The sequence below is a fragment of the Zosterops lateralis genome, assembly GCF_965231275.1.
Source record: "Zosterops lateralis genome assembly, chromosome: 1".
Lineage (NCBI taxonomy): Eukaryota > Metazoa > Chordata > Aves > Passeriformes > Zosteropidae > Zosterops > Zosterops lateralis.
The window spans coordinates 150,574,191-150,594,014 of NC_139762.1; the positions used below are offsets into that span (position 1 = coordinate 150,574,191).

General features: G+C 48.5%; 1 protein-coding gene across 4 annotated transcripts in view; it reads right to left on the reverse strand.

Annotated features, from left to right (window-relative positions):
* Window positions 1-19,824, reverse strand: part of ARHGAP39 (Rho GTPase activating protein 39) — a 101,173-nt gene that overhangs the window by 35,265 nt on the left and 46,084 nt on the right. For all 4 annotated transcript variants that reach the window (XR_014590773.1, XR_014590774.1, XM_083868362.1 and 1 more), the window contains exon 2: window positions 1,854-2,285. Coding sequence is in view for 2 of the 4 variants with exons in the window: in XM_083868362.1 (XP_083724488.1) it covers window positions 1,854-2,285 (432 nt within the window). In the remaining 2 variants the exon portion in view is untranslated. The remainder of the gene's footprint in view (window positions 1-1,853; window positions 2,286-19,824) is intronic.

Below are 19,824 nucleotides of genomic sequence, written 5' to 3' on the forward strand. Positions count from 1 at the left end.
TAGGGATTAGTGACCCGGAGTGTCCGTACTGTGTCTAATGTGGGAATGGGATCCAATGTGGGAATCCCCCTAGAGAGCTGCTGATCCCACCTTGGGAATGATCTTTTCCCCAGGAAATTCCTGATCTCACCTTGGGAATGATCCTTTCCCCAGGAAATTGCTGATCCTGCCCTTGTTCTTGCAGCAAATCCCAGGGAATTTAAAATCCATCCCCCTTGTTAATCCCTCACAGTGCTTTGGGAATGGGATCCTGCTCCATCAACATCTCCCAGGCTCATTTCCCACCAGGAAAGGGGGAATTCTACCTCTCTGCCCTGCTCAGGTGAGATCTCACCTGGAATTCTGCATCCAGCATCAGGATCCAACAGCAGAAGGATGTGGAGATGCTGGAGCAATTCCAGAGGAGGCCGTGGAGATGTTCCAAGGGCTGGAGAGAGGCTGGGAGAGCTGGGAATGTCCAGCCTGGAAAAAGGAAGGCTCCAGGGAGAGCTCCGAGCCCCTTCCAGTGCCTGAAGGGGCTCCAGGAGAGCTGGGAGGAATTTTGGACAAGGGATGGAGGGACAGGACACAGGGAATGGCTTCCCACTGCCAGAGGGCAGGGACAGATGGGATATTGGGAAGGAATTCTTGGCTGGGAGGGTGGTGAAGGACTGGGATGAAATTCCCAGAGAATCCGTGGCTGCCCCATACCTGGAAGTGTCCAAGGCCAGACTGGACAGGTCTTGGAGCCCCCTGGGATGGGAAAAGGTGTCCCTGCCCATGGAAAAGGCTGGAATTCTGTGGTCTTTCAGGCCTTTCCCAACCAAAATGATTCCATGATTCTGTAGTTCTGTGACTCTGCGATTCCACACCCACCTGCAGTGAACGTCCCCAAAACCACCTCCCTCCCCAAAATCCCCCTGCCCCACGAAGATCCTCCATTTCCAGGATCAAAGATTCCATCAGAGCCTCTTCCAGGACCTCGGGAAGGTGGAACCTCCCCTGAGGTGTGGAGCTGCAGCCGCCTCTGATGATCCCACATGAAAGCACTTGCTGAGCTGGGAATTCCTGTTCCCATCCAGCCACAGTTTCTGGGAGCTGGAGTTGGGAATGAGAATTCCTCCCCTGCTTGGTCTCCTCAACCTGGCTGTGTCCTTAATGTGGTCAAAAGCAGCAATTAAGAGGAGACAAATACATTAATTAATGACCCGCCTCAGGTCGTCCAGAAAAGCTGTGGCTGCTCCATCCCTGGAATTGTCCCAAGTCATGCTGGGATGATGGGAGCTGTCCCTGCCCAATGCAGGAGGTGGAAAAAGATGGATTTTAAGGCTCCTTCCAACCCAAACAATTCCATGATTTTGTGATTTGCAGCTTTCAAGCTATGAAAGATGGAATGACCACAGAGGAGCAACAAAAAATGTCTCAGAACGTTGTCCTTGGGAATTGAGCACCAACTCCCTTCTCCTTCCCGAGGGAAATTATCCCTGCCAGGAGCTCCCCAGACCTGTGGGACAAGCCGTGGCTGTGGCATGAATCATTCCAGCTCCTCGGGGAGATCTAACACAGGGAAATCATTTAAAACCACGCCAGGCTTCAAACCCGAATTTCCAATCCTAAAAACGAATTTCAGAGGACGAGAAATTATTCCTTTAAGGAACTTTCCTGCAGGGAACATCTAAATTGTCCTGAAGGTGGAGAAACACCTTTTCCTGATGTTTTTCCCTCTTTCTCCTTGTTTTATGGAGGACCCAACTTGGTGGAGACCCACCAAGGGTTGAGCTGGAGGAACCATCCACAAAATTTGCAGGATGCAGGTTGCTCTTGGAGACCACCAGGACTGGGAATTCCTGATCTCCTCCCCATCCCACCTTTACCTTTCCGTTTCCTCCTTCACCACGGAATATTGGCTGGACTGGCGGCCCGACCGCTGCTCCTGCACCTTCTCGTTGCCTTCCAGCTCCTGCTCCAAGGATGAGCTGGTGCTTCCCTCCCTGCTGACATTGCTGCTCCTGCCGGGGCTGTTTTCTGTGGAAGCTCTCGGTGACTCTGTGTTCTGCTTCAGCGTCTGCAGCTTGGCCAGCGGGATGATGTCACAGTTCTGGGGACGGTGCCACACCGTCCTCTGCGTGGTGGCATTGTAGTAGTAGAAGCGGGAGGTGTTGGGGTCGAAGAGCTCCCACCACTGGTTCTCATTGGTGCGTTTGATCCGCACCCCGGCAGGGGGGTCCCACACGCACTCCCCCGTGATGAGGTTGGCATACATGCGCTCCCGGGTCCGAGGCTCGATGATTTCCACCCATTCCAGCCTGGGAAAAGGACAAGGAGAGAAGGGAAACGTCAACTGAGAGATCTCGGAAGGTCGCCCGAGCCACCTGATGAATCTGTGATTTGACACGAGTGTGGGGTGGAGAAGAGCGACTTCTCCACTCTTCCTTTCATCCCCTTTGAGTCTCCTGTCTCCAAGACTCGATCATTTCCACCCATTCCTGGAAAAAGCTTGGAAAAGAACAAGGAGACAGGGAAAATTCAACCAAGGTCCTTCCCAACCACCCCATGATTCCGAGATTCAACGCAAGTGCGTGATGGAGAAGAATGACTTCTCCATCCTTTCTTCCACCCCCATTGAGTCTCCCATATCCAAGACTTGATGATTTCCACCCATTCCTGGAAAAAGCCTGGGAAAGAACAAGGAGACAGGGAAAATTCAACCAAGGTCCTTCCCAACTCCAACCATCCAATGGTTCCATGACTCAGTGCTCATGGGGTGGAGAAAAGCAATGTTTCCTTCCATCCCCATAAAGCCTCCCATGTCCAAGGCTCGACGATTCCCACCCATTCCAGTCTGGAAAAAAACAGAGAGGGAAAATTCAACCAAGGTCGCTCCCTACCCCAACCATCCAATGATGGTTCTATGACTTGGCGCTCACGGGGTGGAGAAGAACAATTTGACAACTTTTCCTTCCATCCCCATAAAGTCTCCCATGTCCAATGATGATTCCCACCCATTCCAGGAAAAATACAAGGAGAAAGGGAAAATTCAACCAAGATGCCTTCCAACCCCAACCATCCAATGGTTCCACGATCTTCATCCCAGCGGGCGGGGGATAAAGAACAACTTCACAACACTTCCTTTCACCCCCATTGAGTCCTGCAGAATCATTCAAACAAAACAGAGAATCTTCCAAAGGGTTTCCAACCAATCCCTGATTTTCAGCTCCCAGGGAAACCCAGCAAGTCTGCAAAACACACGCCTGGGTTGGAGCACTCCAATGTCCAACCAGACCCTTGAAGGTCCAGACCCGGGGATCAAAGCAACATTCCGTGAGGGAATAGGAAGGACTGAAATCACCAACCTGGTGATGAACTTCTCCTGCACGACCACCCTGCAGCCCGGCACTGCTGCCCACCCCACCAAACCCGGCAGCATTTCCCACAAAAAACCCCAAAATGATGGATTTGACCTCCCCCAGGTCCAGCTGGAGGAGCTGAGCTCCCCGGCACTCCAAAGATCCCGGAGCTTTTTCCTTCTGTCCTGATTTCCACACCAGGAAAAGGCACCGGCTCTGTGGGTTCCTCTGTCCCAAAACCATTCGGGCTGGGTGACAACCATTGAGTGGCACCAATGCCTAAACCTGATGGTGGCAGGGATGGAAATTGTGAGGGGTGAACAGGCCCAACCGTTCCACTGGCCTCCATGGGAAGGAATGGGACGGGATGGGATGGGATGGGATGGGATGGAATGGTCCCATGGGAAAGGACACCTTCCCCTATCCCAAGTTACTCCAAGCCCTGTCCAACCTGGCCTTGGACACTTCCAGGGATGGGGCAGCCATAGAATTCTCTGGGAATTCCATCCCAGCCCCTCACCACCCTCCCAGCCAAGAATTCCTTCCCAATATCCCATCTATTCATCTCCTCTGGCAGTGAGAAGCCATTCCCTGTGTCCTGTCTCTCCATCCCTTGTCCCAAGTCCTTCTCCAGCTCTCCTGGAGCCCCTTCAGGCACTGGAAGGGGCTCTGAGGTCTCTCTGGATCCTTCCCCTTTTCAGGCTGGACATTCCCAGCTCTCCCAGCCTGGCTGCAGAGCAGAGGGGCTCAATCCCTTGGAGCATCTCCACGGCCTCCTCTGGAATTGCTCCAGCATCTCCACATCCTTCTGCTATTGGATCCTGATGCTGGATGCAGAATTACAGATAGAATTCCACTGGAGTGTGTCAGAGGGGCAGAATTCCCCTTTTCCACGCTGTGGGATGACCCCAGAAAATGGGGAATTTCCAGGACCGGAGCACATGCGTCCTGTGGAACTTCTCATCCACCAACTCCCCCAAATTCCTTCGCCCCCAAGGTGCTCTCCTTCCTTTCCCCCCATCTGTGTTTTCCTGGAGTTGCCCTGACCCCCCTCAGTCAGAAACAGAACAAAAGGGATTTTTGGGATCCTCCAGCAGCAAACGGGAGCTTAGAAATTCCAAAGAGGATTAAAAGAAGTTGTAATCCCAAAGAACAAAGAATTCCACTGATTTTTCAGATTAGCCCAAACACTGCACTTGTCACCACTGGATAATCCAGAGGGTACCTGAGATATTCTGGGATCCATGTCTTTATTCAAATTCCTCTTTTGCTTGGGTTTTTGTGAAAAAAAAAAAAAAAAAAAAAAAAAAAAAAAAAAAAAAAAAAAAAAAGGAAGGAATTTAACAAAGTTATTTGGGATTTATCCTTGTCTGCGTTTCTAGTGCTTTTAAGTAATGTCTAGAAATAGATGAGGAGGAATAAAGCGCTAAGTGAGGCTTATCAAGGAAGGTGCCACTTAAACCTGACACATCCAGGGATGTGTCAGACAATGATGGATCGCATGGATCCTATCCCAAAGCCTTTTCCCCAGAGTGAATTCCTGGAGGCTCTTCAGAAATGCCCAACTGGCAAGAAAAAAAGTCCCTGGAGAGGAGGCCCAAATGTCAGCCTGGCCCTGAGCCCTCAGCTGGTCCAGCTTATTTTCCAATGGGATTTAAACCTCTGGATGGAAAAAAAGAGTGGGATTTTCAGGGTATGGGTTCCCAGCTTGGATCAAATCCCTCAAAAAGATGAAAATGTGTCCAACTCCTCTTGGAAGAGAGGAAAATTCACAATTAAGCTTTTCCCTGCAGAACAGAGACTAAAAGCAGTTGGAGGGGAGTCGATCCTAAATCATGGCTTGGTCTCATTTCACAAAATTTGGATCTGATCCAGCATGGAACTGCAACTTCCAGCTTTGGAGAACTGGGATTGGCCAAAGAACCAGCCAAGGTGGCCAACAGCACTTGGTCTGTCCCAGTCCAAGGAAGATTTGGGATTCCCAGCATATTGAGGGGCTGGGGCGTGGCCAGGGAAAGGAAATGGGATTAACTTGAAGGTCCCTTCTGACCGAAACCATTCCATGTTTTTATGAGGAGCAATTAAAATTCCTGATTCCCAGCAAGGTTTTGGAAGCAGCTCCACAGCACCTGGGGGGGCTCTGCTCCTCAAATTTTCCACTCTCAGGTGATTGTTTTGGATTCACAAACCAAAATATCCAAGAGATCCAAGAACCCAACGTGTCCAAGAACCCAAATCCCCCAGTCAGTGCAAAATTCCCAGGAGAGGAGAATTCCCATCTTATTTCCCATCTTATTTCCCATCTTACTCCTCATCTTCCTTCCCTGCTTAAAATTAATTAAAACCCTCCTAAAATGTCATAAAAATTTAAATTAATCATGGAATTATTAAATGGGTTGGGGTGAAAGGAGCTTTTAAAGCTCATCCATTCCAACCCCTGCCTGTTATTATATTTATTATTAATTAATTAATTAACATTCATTATTACACACTTTATTCATTATCCCCATTTTTAAATTTATTATCCACTTTGTTATTAGTCCTTTAATTATTACACCCATTTTTTTATTTACTACTGATTTTTCAGGAATATTTGACTTAAATATAGAAAAAAACCCCACAATCCCTCAATGTCAGACCTTGGAAAACCTGAAATTGAATCCCTGCATGTAAGCAATAAACCAGGGAATATCAGAGCCTGGAGCTGGGGCATTTTTCTGCACCAGCAATTCCATTTTCAGGGAATCATTAACCTGAAAGGTGGAATCGTTCTTGGCTTTTCCTGATGGATGCAGCAGGAAAAAAAAAATCAGAGTGCAGATTCTTCAAAGGGCAGCTGGAGCTGCTGGAAAAGCTTGGAGTGGGATGGAGTTAAGGAGAAATATTCCGGATTTTCCCACAGAGGAGGAGTCACCTGCTCAGAGCACAGCTGGGGAGTGGTTAAATGAAATAAAAAATCATGGAATGAGGGCTGGGAGAGGTGTGGATCCTCCACAAAGAATGGGAAAACAGCTCTGGAAAATTTTGCTGTTTGCTCTGGAAAAGTCGAGCCATGAAATGGCTGTGGTCCCATCCCTCACTGTGGGATTTTGGGAAATTGAGTGTCCTCTCCCCAAAATTCCAGGGCAACCCTGTAGTGGCTTGACCTCGGGTCCGACATGCTGCAGCAATGGTGATTATCATGGAAAATCATGGAATTTTTCCCTGCGGGATGGACCTTTGAGGGTCACCTTCTTCCAACACCTTTCCATGAGCAGGGATACCTTCCACCATCCCATGTTGCTCCAACCTGGCCTTGGACACTTCCAGGGAAGGGGCAGCCACAGCTTCTCTAGGAATTCCATTCCAGGGCTGCACCATCCTCACAGGGAAGAATTTCTTCCCAATATCCCACCTAAATTTCCACTTTTCCACTGGGAAGCCATTCCCTGTGTCCCCTCCCTCCATCCCTTGTCCCAAATCCCTCTCCAGCTCTCCTGGAGCCCTGCCAGGCTCTGGAAGGGGATGTGAGGTCTCCCTGGATCCTTCCTTTCTCCAGGCTGGACATTCCCAGCTCTCCCAGCCTCTCTCCAACCCTTAGAGCCTCTCCATGGCCTCCTCTGAATCTGCTCCAGCATCTCCACATCCTCCTGCTGTTTGACCCTGGACCTGGAAGAGATTCCAGGTGGGATCTCACCTGAGCAGGGCAGAGGAGCAGAATTCCCTCCTTTCCTGCTACCCACTCGGAATTTCTGGGATGTGGCCACACACAGCCAGGTCAAATCCCAGTTTTTAATCAATCCCCAAGGACAGGAGGGAATTGATTAAAATCAGATCTCAGGACATAGGAGGATGCAGCTCCTGGCCTCAATCTGTAACAACACAAACACTGGGAGCTGTGAAGTTTGGAAGAACCCAGAAAAGAACCCTGCAATTCTGCATTCCCTGCTGGAAAAAGCTATTCCGGGACAGTGGGAGAAAACTGAGCCCTCCGCTCCAATCCTGAAATCCACAATTCCAGCCATGGAAAAGCGCTGACCCTGAAGCCACCTCAGGGAGAAACCAAATCCACCATCAAAGCGAATCCATGGCTGATTGGCCCCGGCTGCGGCTCATTCCTTTCCAATTAAATAAAAAGAGGGAAAAATCCAGCTCCGGGAAGCAAGAGCCATCGGATCTGGGTGTTGATGGAAAAGAGATATGACTCCCCGGGCAATGAAGGGAGAAGGTTCAAGGGCGGCTGTGGTGAGGAGGAGAAGTCAGCAGGAATATCATGGGATGGTCATAGAATCATGGAATGGTTTGGGAAGGGCCTAAAGATCGTGGAATTCTACAGGTAGGGACAAATTCCCACTATCCCAGGTTGCTCCAAGCCCTGTCAAACCTCGCCTGGAACAACTCCAGGGATCCAGGGGCAGCCACAGCTTCTCTGGGAATTGACCTCGGGACAAAGAAAGCCTGGATAAAATCTCTTCCCTAGGGCAGATTTTGGCTTTAAAGAATGATTTTCCAAGGCTGAATTCTGAGGGAAAAGGGCTGGGAGAAGGGGACGTGGGTGATGCTTCCCAGGACTGAGATCTGAGTTTTACCCAGAGTCATTCCACAAAATTCCAAATATTGTCACCAAGAGCCACTAGGGAGGAAAAGAAGGTTTCCACAAATGAGGAGAGTTTTGCTTTTACAACTGAAAGCACAGAATGGCAATAAAATCATGGGATGGTTTGGGTTGGAAGGGACCTACCAGATCTTGGAATTCCACCACCCCTTTCCATGGGCAGGCTCACCTTCCACTATCCCAGGTTGCTCCAAGCCCTGCCAACCCGGCCTGGAACAATTCCAGGGATCCAGGGGCATCCACAGCTTCTCTTGGGAATTCCATTCCAGAGGAGGAGTCACCTGGAGGGTTAGGAATTCTCCCCCTCATCACCCTCACAGGGGAGAATTCCTTCCCAAATCCCAATCTAAACCTCTCCATTTTTAATTCCAAAGCCTTCCCCCTCATCCCTGTTCTGCTGATAACCTGAAGCCTCAACTCCGGGTAAAGCTGATCCTGTTTGAACATAATTTCCCTCTTTTTGGATGGTTCAGGAAGTTAAAACAATCCTCCAACTTCTTCCCCTCAGGTCTTCATTTGGAGCTGCTCCTTCCCAACTAAAATCCCAGGAATTGATGTGGAAATCTCTCAATCCCATTTCTCTCTGATCCCAAAAGATGCTTTTTCAGCCGTTTTTCCCCTTGGGCTGCAGCCATCAATAAATTCCGAATCATTTTAGGTGTGGAATGCTGGGAAATTTAAGCTCGTCCTAAGCCAGGTCGGCTCATGGAGTTAATCCCAGTGCCAGGAGTGATACCGAGGTGACACCGGGAGAGGGGACAAGTCTCAGGTGGTTTTGAGGCCAAATGAACCTCAGTGACACAAATTCCAACTCCTTTAAAACCCAGCTTAAATCCAGGCTGGAGTGGGATTGGAGCAACGTGTTCCAGTGGGAAAGTCGGGCTTGATGACCTTCAAAACTCCTTCCCAACCCATCCCATTTGAGGTTTCCATGATCCTACAAGACTTCAATGACCTTATTACCATGAAAATTCCCAAAAAACCCATTATCCCACAAATTACGACCAGTTTCTCCAAAATATCAACCTGAGGAGGTGGGGTTGTTTGTTTGTTTGTTTTTCGGGGTGTTTTTGTTTTTGTTTTGTTTGGGTTTCTTTTGTTGGGAAAAGCATCTCCGAGGGCTGATCCACCAGAAAAAAACCTCCTTTGCATGTTGATGATGATGAAGAGCTTCGTCCCTGCCTTGCTCAGCAGTTTCCTGGCCGGAGTTGGAATCGATTCCTGAGCAATGAAATAAATCCATAAAGGACTAGGCGGAAATCCAGGAGCTGATCCAGCTCCTGCAAGAGCCGGGATGGGAAAAAAATCCAGGGCTGGGAATGCAGAGATGGGAGAAATTCCATCCAGAGATGGAGATGTCAAGGTGCTTAAAAAAGGAGGAGGAATCATTAATTACAGGAAAATTGCTTTAATTAGAAACGCTCCATCCCCTTGGGGCAGCCACAGCTTCTCTGGGAATTCCATTCCAGGGCCTCACAGGGAAGAATTCCTTCCCGATGGGAGAAGACTGGGAATGATGATCCCCAATTTAACACCATTGAATCCTTGAGTTTCATGGAACCATGGAATGGTTTGGGTGGGAAGGGGGGACCTTAAACCTCACCTGGATGTGGGTGGTGACACCTTCCCCCATCCCAGGTTGCTCCAACCTGGACTTGGACACTTCCAGGGACAGGGCAGCCACAGTTTTTCTGGGAATTCCATTCCAGGCTCTCACCAACCATCACCATAACCAAATTGCTTCCCAATATCCAACTGAATCTCCCTGTTTTTAGTTTCAAATTCCCAGCCTTGACACAAGCAGGTCCTTTCTCTTTCCACCCCCATTACAAAGACTTTGAGGATCCTTTTTCCTGCTCCATGGTGGGGTTTGAAGGCATCTCAAGACTGTTCTTTCCTCCTAACCATTCCCTTTTGCCATTGACCGTGACAATTGGAAAACCATCAGATATTTAATTATCTCAAGGGAATTTAACAGCAAAAAAAGGAGTGGCAGGACCCTGAGGATCATTTATTTATCCACAGACCATCAGAGAGCCAAAAAATCTGGGACATTCCTGCTCATCCAGCTGCTCTGGAAGAGGCAGAATGCAGGGATAACACGGCCTGGTGGATCCAATGGCGTCGGAGCTCAACTTCCCCCTTTGATTTGCCAGAGATACAACCCTGGGATTTGCAACTTGGGAATGATTTGCACCCCAAATGACACCCCTGGAGTAATTCTAGGCCCCAGTTAAACCGGGATAACGTGTCCTGGGATGTGCCAAGGCTTGGAATGCGCTCTGGGAAAGCTCCCGACGCGCTCCTGGCTGCCTCAGCACTTTTGGGAGCCAAATGGCAGAAGAGGAATTTTTTTTTTTTGCATAGGGATGAAGCTCCTGGGTTTCTCTCCCAGCTTGGAATTGCAGTTCCTCTGCCAGCTCCTTCCCCAAGGAATAAATACCTGGATAATTTTAAATATTGATATTCGGATGGATCTGGGATTTGCTTTGGTGCTCAAGCAACTGAGGGTGGCTACAAACGGAATTCATGGAATCACGTCTTCCCTGAGTCTGGGAAAACTGTGAGGAAATACATGGAAAAATGAGCATTTCCACTAGCTGATTCCACTGGAGAATGAGGAGATGGAATCCACGAGGGAATCTGATGTTCCCCAGCATTGGATTGAGTGCCATGCCAAGGCTCCAAGATAGTGACATTCTACGAAATCCAAAATCCCATCCCTGCCACAAATGCCCTGATTCCATTGGGAATCAAAATCCCTGAGGTTTGGGATGAGACTGAGCCCCAAAAATCATGGAATGGTTTGGGTTGGAAAGGACCTTTAAAGACCACCTTGCTCAACCCCATTCCATGGGGAATGACACCTTCCATTATCCCAGGTCGCTCCAATCCTTTTTCAATTTGCCCTTGGACACTTCCAGAGATGGCACATCCACAACTTCTCTGTGAAGTTCCACAAATCAGACCCTCAGAGGAAAAGAATTCCCAAAGAAGCCTTAAAAACAGCCAAAGACTATTTCAGACGTATGAAAACCCAATTTTCCCGTTATTCCTGAAAAGCACCGTGGAGAAGAGGAGCAGGGAATGATTCCACACTTTTTTTTTCCCCTCTTTAATTTAAAAGAGTTTAAAAGACAACTCCGGGAAATGACTTTCCCTAGCTCCTAATTAAGCTGTGGAATTTGGCAACGCAGCCAAATCCCATAAATAAGTTCAAAGGAGAATGAGACGAGTTCAAGGAGGACAGGAGCATCTAAATGGGATATTCCAAGGTTAGGAAATCCCCAGGAGCAAGGAAGGATCACCCTACTCTGCCCTGGGTGGTTTTCCCCTTTTTTGGAGGAATTCTTTTTTTGCTGTGGAGAACAGAACGAAGCCACGAGAAATATTCCTACCCCTCTCATCTCCCAACTTTGCATCCATGTCTTTGGCATCGTCCCATCCCTTCTGGCCTGGAGGACACAGGGATAATACTCCCAAAAAAAAAAAAAAAATCCCTGGAGGCTTCAAAGAGCAGTTTCAGAAAAGGGAAAGGATGAATTTTTTTTCCCGTGTCATCAGATCAGAGTGCACACGGTCGCTTTCTGACGCTCCCAATCCAAACTTCACAGCTCTGGCATCTCCTTTAAACTCCAAGGCAAAAAAAAAAATTAAAAAATGGAATTTAGGAAGCTGCTGGAGAGCTGATAAGGCAAAGAGCCTGGGATGAATGGAGCGTAATCACCAGGACGACCTCGAGCCTCTCAAAGGAGCTCTGGAATTTTATCTGGAGGCTTTTTTGATCCCATATCTCTCCCGACGCCAATTAATCACTTTTTAAATCACTCTCGCCTTATTAAACCTCAGAGAGGTCAAGGGCTTGGGGATATCAAGCCTGGAAAAGTTTGGATTTAAAGGGAACAGGGCGTGTGAGGACGGAAGGATGTGAATTCTTTTTGCTGAGGGGTGGGAGAGGGAGCGGACCCAGATCCCAAAAATGGTGGGGAGAGGGGCTGGAGGACATAATGGGATGGGATGGGATGGGATGGGATGGGGTGGGATGGGATGGGATGGGATGGGATGGGATGGGGTGGGATGGGATGGGGTGGGATGGGATGGGATGGGGTGGGATGGGGTGGGATGGGATGGGGTGGAAAGAGGAGCTGGAGATCCCAGGGAAAGGCCTAGGGGGTGCAGGATGCCCATCCAACAGCTTCTCCAAAGTTCTGGGACAGCATTCCCAAAAAACCCTCAGAGTGTTTTAATGGCTAAGAAGCTTCATACACTGAAGATGCCCCAGAAGATCCATTATCCCAGGAGAACTTTGTGATCTGTTATCCATATTTTTTAAATAAATCTTTAGGTCCTCATTAGTTTCCATCCAAACCAAATCCAAACCAATGGGTCCAAATTCCGCCTTTCCAACCGAGAGGATGCCTTCCCTTGACTCGTCCTCTTGGAAAAGCCACATTCCTGGGATTTGTGGGGCAATTTTGGGATGGGAAGAGCCAGTTTTCCAACCTCCAAGGTGGGAATGGGGTGAGGGTTGGGTGAAGCTGGAGCAGATGATTCCCACCTCGAGGATGGGTCATTTTGGACGGTGGCATTCCATGAAATCCCACTCCTCAAATCAGCTACAATTTGCTCCCAAATTCCAAATTTCCATTCCTGAACTTTTCAGAAATCAGAGTGAAGATGATCCAAATGGGACTTGCCAACACTGACTCAAGCACTTCCTAAAAATCCGCAATAAATGAATCTTGCTTAATCCATAATAAGTTAATTTTGGTTTTCCAGTCAGAATCTTCTGAGGAAAGGATGATTAATGGGAATAAGCTCTTTGGAAATGGGGAATATTGAGAGGAATGCTTTGAACTCTGAGCCAAAAGCCTGGGAACAAGCAACAGCCTGCACCAATCCCAGAAAAACCCGGAGCGATCAGAATTGAGGGAAGAAAGTTTCCCCCCACTCTGAAAATTACTGCAGAAAAAGGAACTCTGCTAATCTCAGGCGTCTCTATTTTGTAAAGAAAAACATCAGGGGCCAGAAACCCAACACCACAAAAAACTCCCGGCCAGAAAATACCATAAAAATATTGGAAAGGATGTTACTTTTCCTTATTTTCCCAGAATTCCTGGTGGTTTTGCTGATGCCTTGTGAGAGGGATTAATGTAGGATCAGATAAACTGGTGGGGTTTTTTTTGTTTTGTTTTGTTTTTTTTTTTAATTCCCAATTTTTGCCCTCGTGGATCATCAGGACACAGGGAATGGCATCCCACTGCCAGAGGGCAGGGAAAAATGGGATATTGGGAAGGAATTCTTCCCTTGGAGGGTGGAGAGGCCCTGGAATTGTGGAAAATGGAATTCCCAGAGAAAACTGTGGCTGCCCCATTCCTGAAATTGTCCCAAGTCAGGTTGGAGCAACTTGGGATAGTGGAAAGTGTCCAGGAGGATTGGATGGGATTTTTCCCTTCTCACCCAAACCATTCCATGATTGATATCCTCGATTTTGGAGGGTTTTTTAAGGAAAAAAAAGGCCGAGTTTGGCTTTTTGAGGCAGCGGCAGATGGGGGGAGGCAGAGAGGGAGAGGAGCAGGGAAAAATTCGATGGCAGCTGCTGAATCCTGACCCTCCTCACCACATGTCCAAAACACCCTTTCCTTGAACTCCTGTTTTTCAACTTCTTAGGGAAAAACTTCATTTCCATAAAAAAAAATTCCATTTGTCCTAATCCCCAGGGGAAAAAAAAAATCAATTCAAAGCTTTAAACTTCAAAAGGTGGAGCCTGGGTGGAGGAAAAGCCCAAGTGGGGCTGAAGATTGGAAAAGTGGGATCCCCAAATCCACAGAGGTCGGAAAACAGCAGGAAAAGGACAAAAGTTCCAACAAAACAGTAAAAATTCACTTTTTTTGGGGGGTGGGGGGGGGGAATTCAAGAGGTATCAGAGCACGGGAGGTCGATACTTTATGGATTTAATGTGAGGAAAATAAAATCTAAATAGACATCCTTAAATTAAATTCCAGAACGGAATAACCTTAAATCCCAGGCAGTTCCAAGCCTGTCTTTCCTGAGATTTCCCACTGGGAGGAAAAAAAGGGAATATTAGATAATGGCAAAAAAAAAACCCCAAGGAATAATCCACAACAAACCAAATGGGAAAAAGCAACAGTGAGGAAAAAAATACTTGGAAGAAGTTTTGTTTTCCTTGCTCAGCCCAGCCCCAAGCGGAGCAAAGCAAGGCTCAGAGCACATCCCGTGCTTTTTGAACTCCAAAATATTCATGGAATGAGGTCAGGAAAAAAAGAGCAGGGAACTACAAACAGCAAATCTGAGCCAGAGAGAAAAATATTCCTCCTCACTCCTTTGCCAGAGCCACACAAACGTCGGGCACAGCTCCCCACAGGGTGGGGAGGGGTCGAATTCCTTGGAAATCCTGAGCTGGGGCTTTGGAATGGTTTTTCCTTGTCCTGGGGAAGCAGCAGCTGGCAGGGAGCAGGTGATCTCGAGGCCACCTGTCGTTATTTGATTCCCCCCAGCACGGCTGGGATGGGGATGAGGGAGGAATCCAAGAGGAGGATTTGGGATGAAAACAAGGAATCCTTGTTTTCTCCCCCAGGACGCTGACTCTCCATTTAATTCTGTGGAATTTGATCCCTAATAAATAAATAAATAAACAAACAAACATATCCCTAGAGGGACCAAAAAATAAAATATCCCTGGGATGACAGGAGGAATTGGAAGGTGTAAAATGAGATGATCTTCCCGAGGTCCCCTCCAAAATATCCGATGACCTCCTGCGCTTCTCCGAGAGGGAGAAAAAACATGGAAGCAGTTCTCCCCCTCTTCTCCTCTTCCTGACAGCACTGCCAGGATATTTTTAGGACTGGGAGATAAGGCTGGAAAACATTCCAAGCTCCAAGACGGGCACTCCAGACAACAAATCCCATTTGGGAAAAGAACTTCCCCCCCTCCTCCACCACCACCAGCAAATCCTTCAATCCTTTGTAGGAGAAAAAAAACCAAAAACTCCGGGATCCGCACGGCTGTCAGAGTTTGTGCTGCTTCCCAGCTCCCAAATCTGGGAAAAAAGAGCCAGGATTGTTCCCTGGGATGTGAGAGGGGATGAAAAGAGGAGGGAAAATGGAGGGAAGGGTTTGTTATCCACACGGAAACGGGGCCATATGTTCCGTGGATATAAATCGTTCCCATGGTGTGACTCGTGCCCAGGATCTGTGATCCGGGGGCTCGGCACAGTTGGTGTGGAATCTGTCGTTCCCGGCCTGCCAGGAGCAGGGAGGGGGGAAGGGAGGTGGAAAAACGGGGATGTTCCCCCAGCTTCTCCCCTTTTCCCAAACCTCCTCCTCGTTCGGGAGAAATATTGATCCACACCTTCCTTTTGGAGCTGTGGGAAGCGGGAAAAGGGGGAATTCTGCCCTGCTCAGGTGAGATCTCACCTGGAATTCTGCATCCAGCAGAAGGATGGGGAGGTGTTGGAGAAAATCCAGAAGAGGTCATGGAGATCCTCCAAGGGTTGGAGAGAGCTGGGAATGTCCAGCCTGGAAAAGAGAAGGCTCCAGGGAAACCTCAGAGCCCCTTCCAGTGCCTAAAGGGGCTCCAGGAGAGCTGGAGAAGGACTTTGGAAAAAGGGATGGAGTGACAGGACACAGGGAATGGTTCAAACTGGCAGGCAGAATTTGGGATATTGGGAGGGAATTCCTGGCTGTGAGGAGCTGGGATGGAATTCCCAGAGAAGCTGTGGCTGCCCCTGGATCCCTGGGATTGTCCAAGGCCAGGAATTGGAGCATGCTGGGATAGTGGGAAGGTGTCCCTGCCCATATGGAATTCCAAAATCTTGAAGGTCCCTTCCCACCCAAAGCATTCCAGGATTTCGTGCTGCTGTTAAACCATGCTTGGAGCATCTGGAGTTTGTATCCAGAGCTTTTGGGAGCCACGAATGGATCCATCCTCACATTCCAGTGGGTCCAGTTCCCTCTGGATGCTGCAGAAAAACCCCCTCCAAAAACCATCCCTGGAGCTCTGAGGGTTCCCACAGGGAATAATGACCTCATTCCAAAGTTTTAAAGGGAATTCAAACACACCAAATCCAGCACTAGACCAGGTCATAAACCCCAAGGAAAATTCCAAACAGGCCTAAATATCCTTGAAACTTCCAAAAAAAAAAAAACTCCCCAAACCACCTGGAATGCCAGAAATAAATGTGGGTTGTTTTATTTTCCCCCTTAATCCATGGATTAAAACATGGATATTTCACTTTGGGAACTCAATCAGGGAACTCAGTAATGAACATTCCACCTAAAAATGCTCTCCCGGCACTGGAATCACGCGAGGAACCCGAACACTTCCACCTTCTGCCACTCCTTGGAAGGAACTTTTGCCAAAGGAATTCCCAAAGAGCAAAAAAACCTCATCCCAAACCCACCCTGGGAGAGTGACTTGGCAGGTGCGGGAGCATCTGCTGCTTCCAGAGGCTCCTCTGGCAGGAGGAGCAGATTCCAAAGGCTCACACCCATTGGATACTCCTCAAAACTTGGCCTGGATGGGCAGCAAGGATGAGGAAAGTTTATTTTCCACCAAAAAAAAAAATATCTTGGATACTTGTGCTACAGGAGCTTCCCTACACACAAAACCTCAGTGTCCCAACCGGAGAGGTAAAAGGAGGAAGAAATTTAGGATGAGGATGCAGAAATTAGGGAAAAGAGCATCTTTTCCCTTCAAAAAAAACCACCAGGAGAGCCAGAACACCTCCACTTCCCTTTTCTAAGGTTTCAGTCCTTATTCCAGGTGGGAGATGGAAAATTCCAGTTCCCGAACACAATTTTTCCCTGGTTTTATAACCGTGTTTTCCTAATATTTTAGGACAGATTTGGAGGTGACCTGGGCCATGTTCTCTTCCTCCTCCAAGCACAGGGAACTTGGAATTCTCCCATTCCACAATCTCCAAGGATGGACATCTCCTCCACCATTCCTGCTGGCCATGAAAAACGGCCAATGGGAGACCCCTCCATGCTGCAGCTGTGCATCCTTTCCATGGAAAATCCTGGTTTTCCCTTCCCCACCACCTCTTTAGGTGCAGAGGACCCTTGGATTCATTCCCAGCCTCTCCTCCGGCCTTGAGGAGGTTGTTAAGCACCGGCGTTAACGAGGTGCCCTCGTGGAATCTGCAGTGGATCCACCAGGGAGAGGCTCTTCCCAACTCCCAGTTATCCAATGGTTGGGATGAAATTCTGGGAATGATCCGGCACCATCTGGGTGAGCCATCCCTAGAGCTCGGTCCTGGATGCTCCTCACAGAATGCAGGAGAGATCCCAACTTTCCCATGTTTGTTGGGAATCCTCAGAGATCTCTGTTTATCCAAAGGTATCCATACTAATATCCATATTTCTGTTATCTCTAGCAGGGAGAAAAGCAGGAAAATTCAATTGGGAAGGCTCTCAGATTGTCCAGCCTGTGGAAGTTGGACCTGTCACACTCCTGCTCCCGTGCCATGATCTTTGTTCCCATTTTTCCGAGGGTTTTGTGAGCAGGAATCTCGTTTGGAGGATTTAGAGCTGTTCCTGTGCTGTCTCCAGCCCGGAAAAAATTTTGGCTTCACCCCCATATATCTCTTCCCTTCTCTGGTCAAGGAATGTGGGAGGTGGAATAAATCCACCCTGATCATCAAAGGGGAAGGAATGGGATGGTTTGGGTGGAAAGGGACACGAAGGATCGTGGAAGCCCCCACCCTTTTCCATGAGTAGGGACAATTTCCACTATCCCAGGTTGCTCCAAGCCCTGTCCAAGCTGGCCTTGGACACTTCCAGGGATGGGGCAGCCACAGATTCCCTGGGAATTACATCCCAGCCCCTCAGCATCCTCACAGGGAGGAATTCCTTCCCAATATCCCATCCAGTCCTGCCCTCTGGCAGTGGGAAGCCATTCCCTGTGTCCTGTCCCTCCATCCCTTGTCCCAAAGTCCCTCTCCAGCTCTCCTGGAGCCCCTTCAGGCCCTGGAAGGGGCTCTGAGGTCTCCCTGGATCCTTCCCTTCTCCAGGCTGGACATTCCCAGCTCTCCCAGCCTCTCTCCAGCCCTTGGAGCATTTCCATGGCCTCCTCTCGATCTGCTCCAGTAGCTCCACATCCTTCTGCTGTTGGACCCTAGAGCTGGATGCAGAATTCCAGGTGGGACCTCACCTGAGCAGGTCACAGGGGCAGAATTCCCTCCTTTCCTGCTTCCCTGCCGTGGGATGAGCCTGGGACATTGGGAATTTCTGGGATGTGAGCACACATGGATGGGGCCTGCCCTATTTTTCACCCACCAACACCCAGAATTCCTTCTCCTTGGGACTGCTCTCCATCCCTTCATCCCCCAGGCAGGAGCCAGGAAGGAAAGGAACAGCTCCTCCCGCAGCAGGAGGAATTTTCCATAATTCCCTCCATCCTTGTTCATCCAGGAGAAGATCTGGGATGCTGAAATCCCTTTTTTTTTTTTTTTTTTTTTTTTTTTTTCTTTGTCAGAGGAATTCTCCAGCTGTGTTGAGGCAATAACAGAATATTCCAGAGTGGAAGGGATCCTCTGGAGAACAGCAGGAGGAGAACCCCACGTGTTCCACTCCCTTTGAACCTCCGGCATCCGTCACATCCCAAATTCCAAGGAATCGGCTGCAGCCACCTCGGGGTTTCCTGGGAGCCTCAATCTCAGCTCTTGATCCCATTTATGGAGATTTTCTGTCCATCCCATTCCCATGGGATTGACGGGGTCCATCAAACATTTAACTCTTGGCAGCTCCGAGGATCCGAACCCTTTGGAGGACTCAGATTGGGAAAAAAGCGCCATTAAATCCCATTTTCCCAGGGTTTGGAAGCAGGCTAGGCACAATCACTTTTATCAACAGCTCCATGCTGGTTCCAAAATTATATCCATGGCTCATGGCTTTTGTTCCTGTTCCTCCTCCTCCTCCCCCAAAATTCCGGGAGAATAAAAGAGCCGTGCTCGTTAATTCGGGATTAAACACAAAAGAAATGGGGGAAGGAAAAAAAAAATCACAGAGGCCTCCAAGCTCCTGGATTTTCCATTCATCCCAAGCTATTCCGGGCTCTGCCTGCTGCTGGGCACCCTGGGAGAAAAAAACATTCCCGGAGCAAAATCCAATGTTTTCGTCGGCACCGCCCCGAAAATTACCGCAGCGGCTGCTCCAGGCCTGGAGTGGCAGCGGCTCCTCCTTCCCTGTGGCAGCTCCTGGGGTTATTCTTTGCTCCTACTGGGAGCCCAAGAAAAGCATTTTTGGGAGGGGGGGTTTGGGTAATAATATCCATGTGTTTTTTCCATAGAGGGATCGGTACCAGCTTGCGCAGAATTGTGTTGGCGATAAACGGAGAAAAATCCCAAAGCGCTCTCAAGTCTTGATTCCACGTTACGGGTGGAAGGAAAACGCTTCTGGAACTGAAAAATCAAGGTTTGGATCCTAAACCAGAGGTTTGGACCCCAAAACCTGAGGGTTTGATCCCAAGCTTGAGGTTTTGATCTTCAAGTTGGAGGTTTTCATCCTAAACCTGAGGTTTGGATCCTAAACTGGAGGTTTTGATCCCAAACCTGAGGTTTTCCCCCTGGAATCTTATGCTTTACTCCTGAAATTTGATGGTTTTGACCTCTAACTTCAGGTTTGAATGTCAAACCTGAGCTTTTATCCTAAAATCAGAGGTTTTGATCCTAAACCTGAAGTTTTGACTGTAAAACCTCAGGTTTTGATCCTAAACCTTTGTTTTTAATCCCAAACCTGAGGTTTGGATCAAAACCTGAAGTTTTCCTCCTGAAATTTGACATTTTGATCCCAAACTTTTGGTTTGGATGCCAAACCTGAGGTTTTGATCCTAAAATCAGAGGTTTTGATCCTAAGTCTCAAGTTTTGATCCCAAACCTGAGCT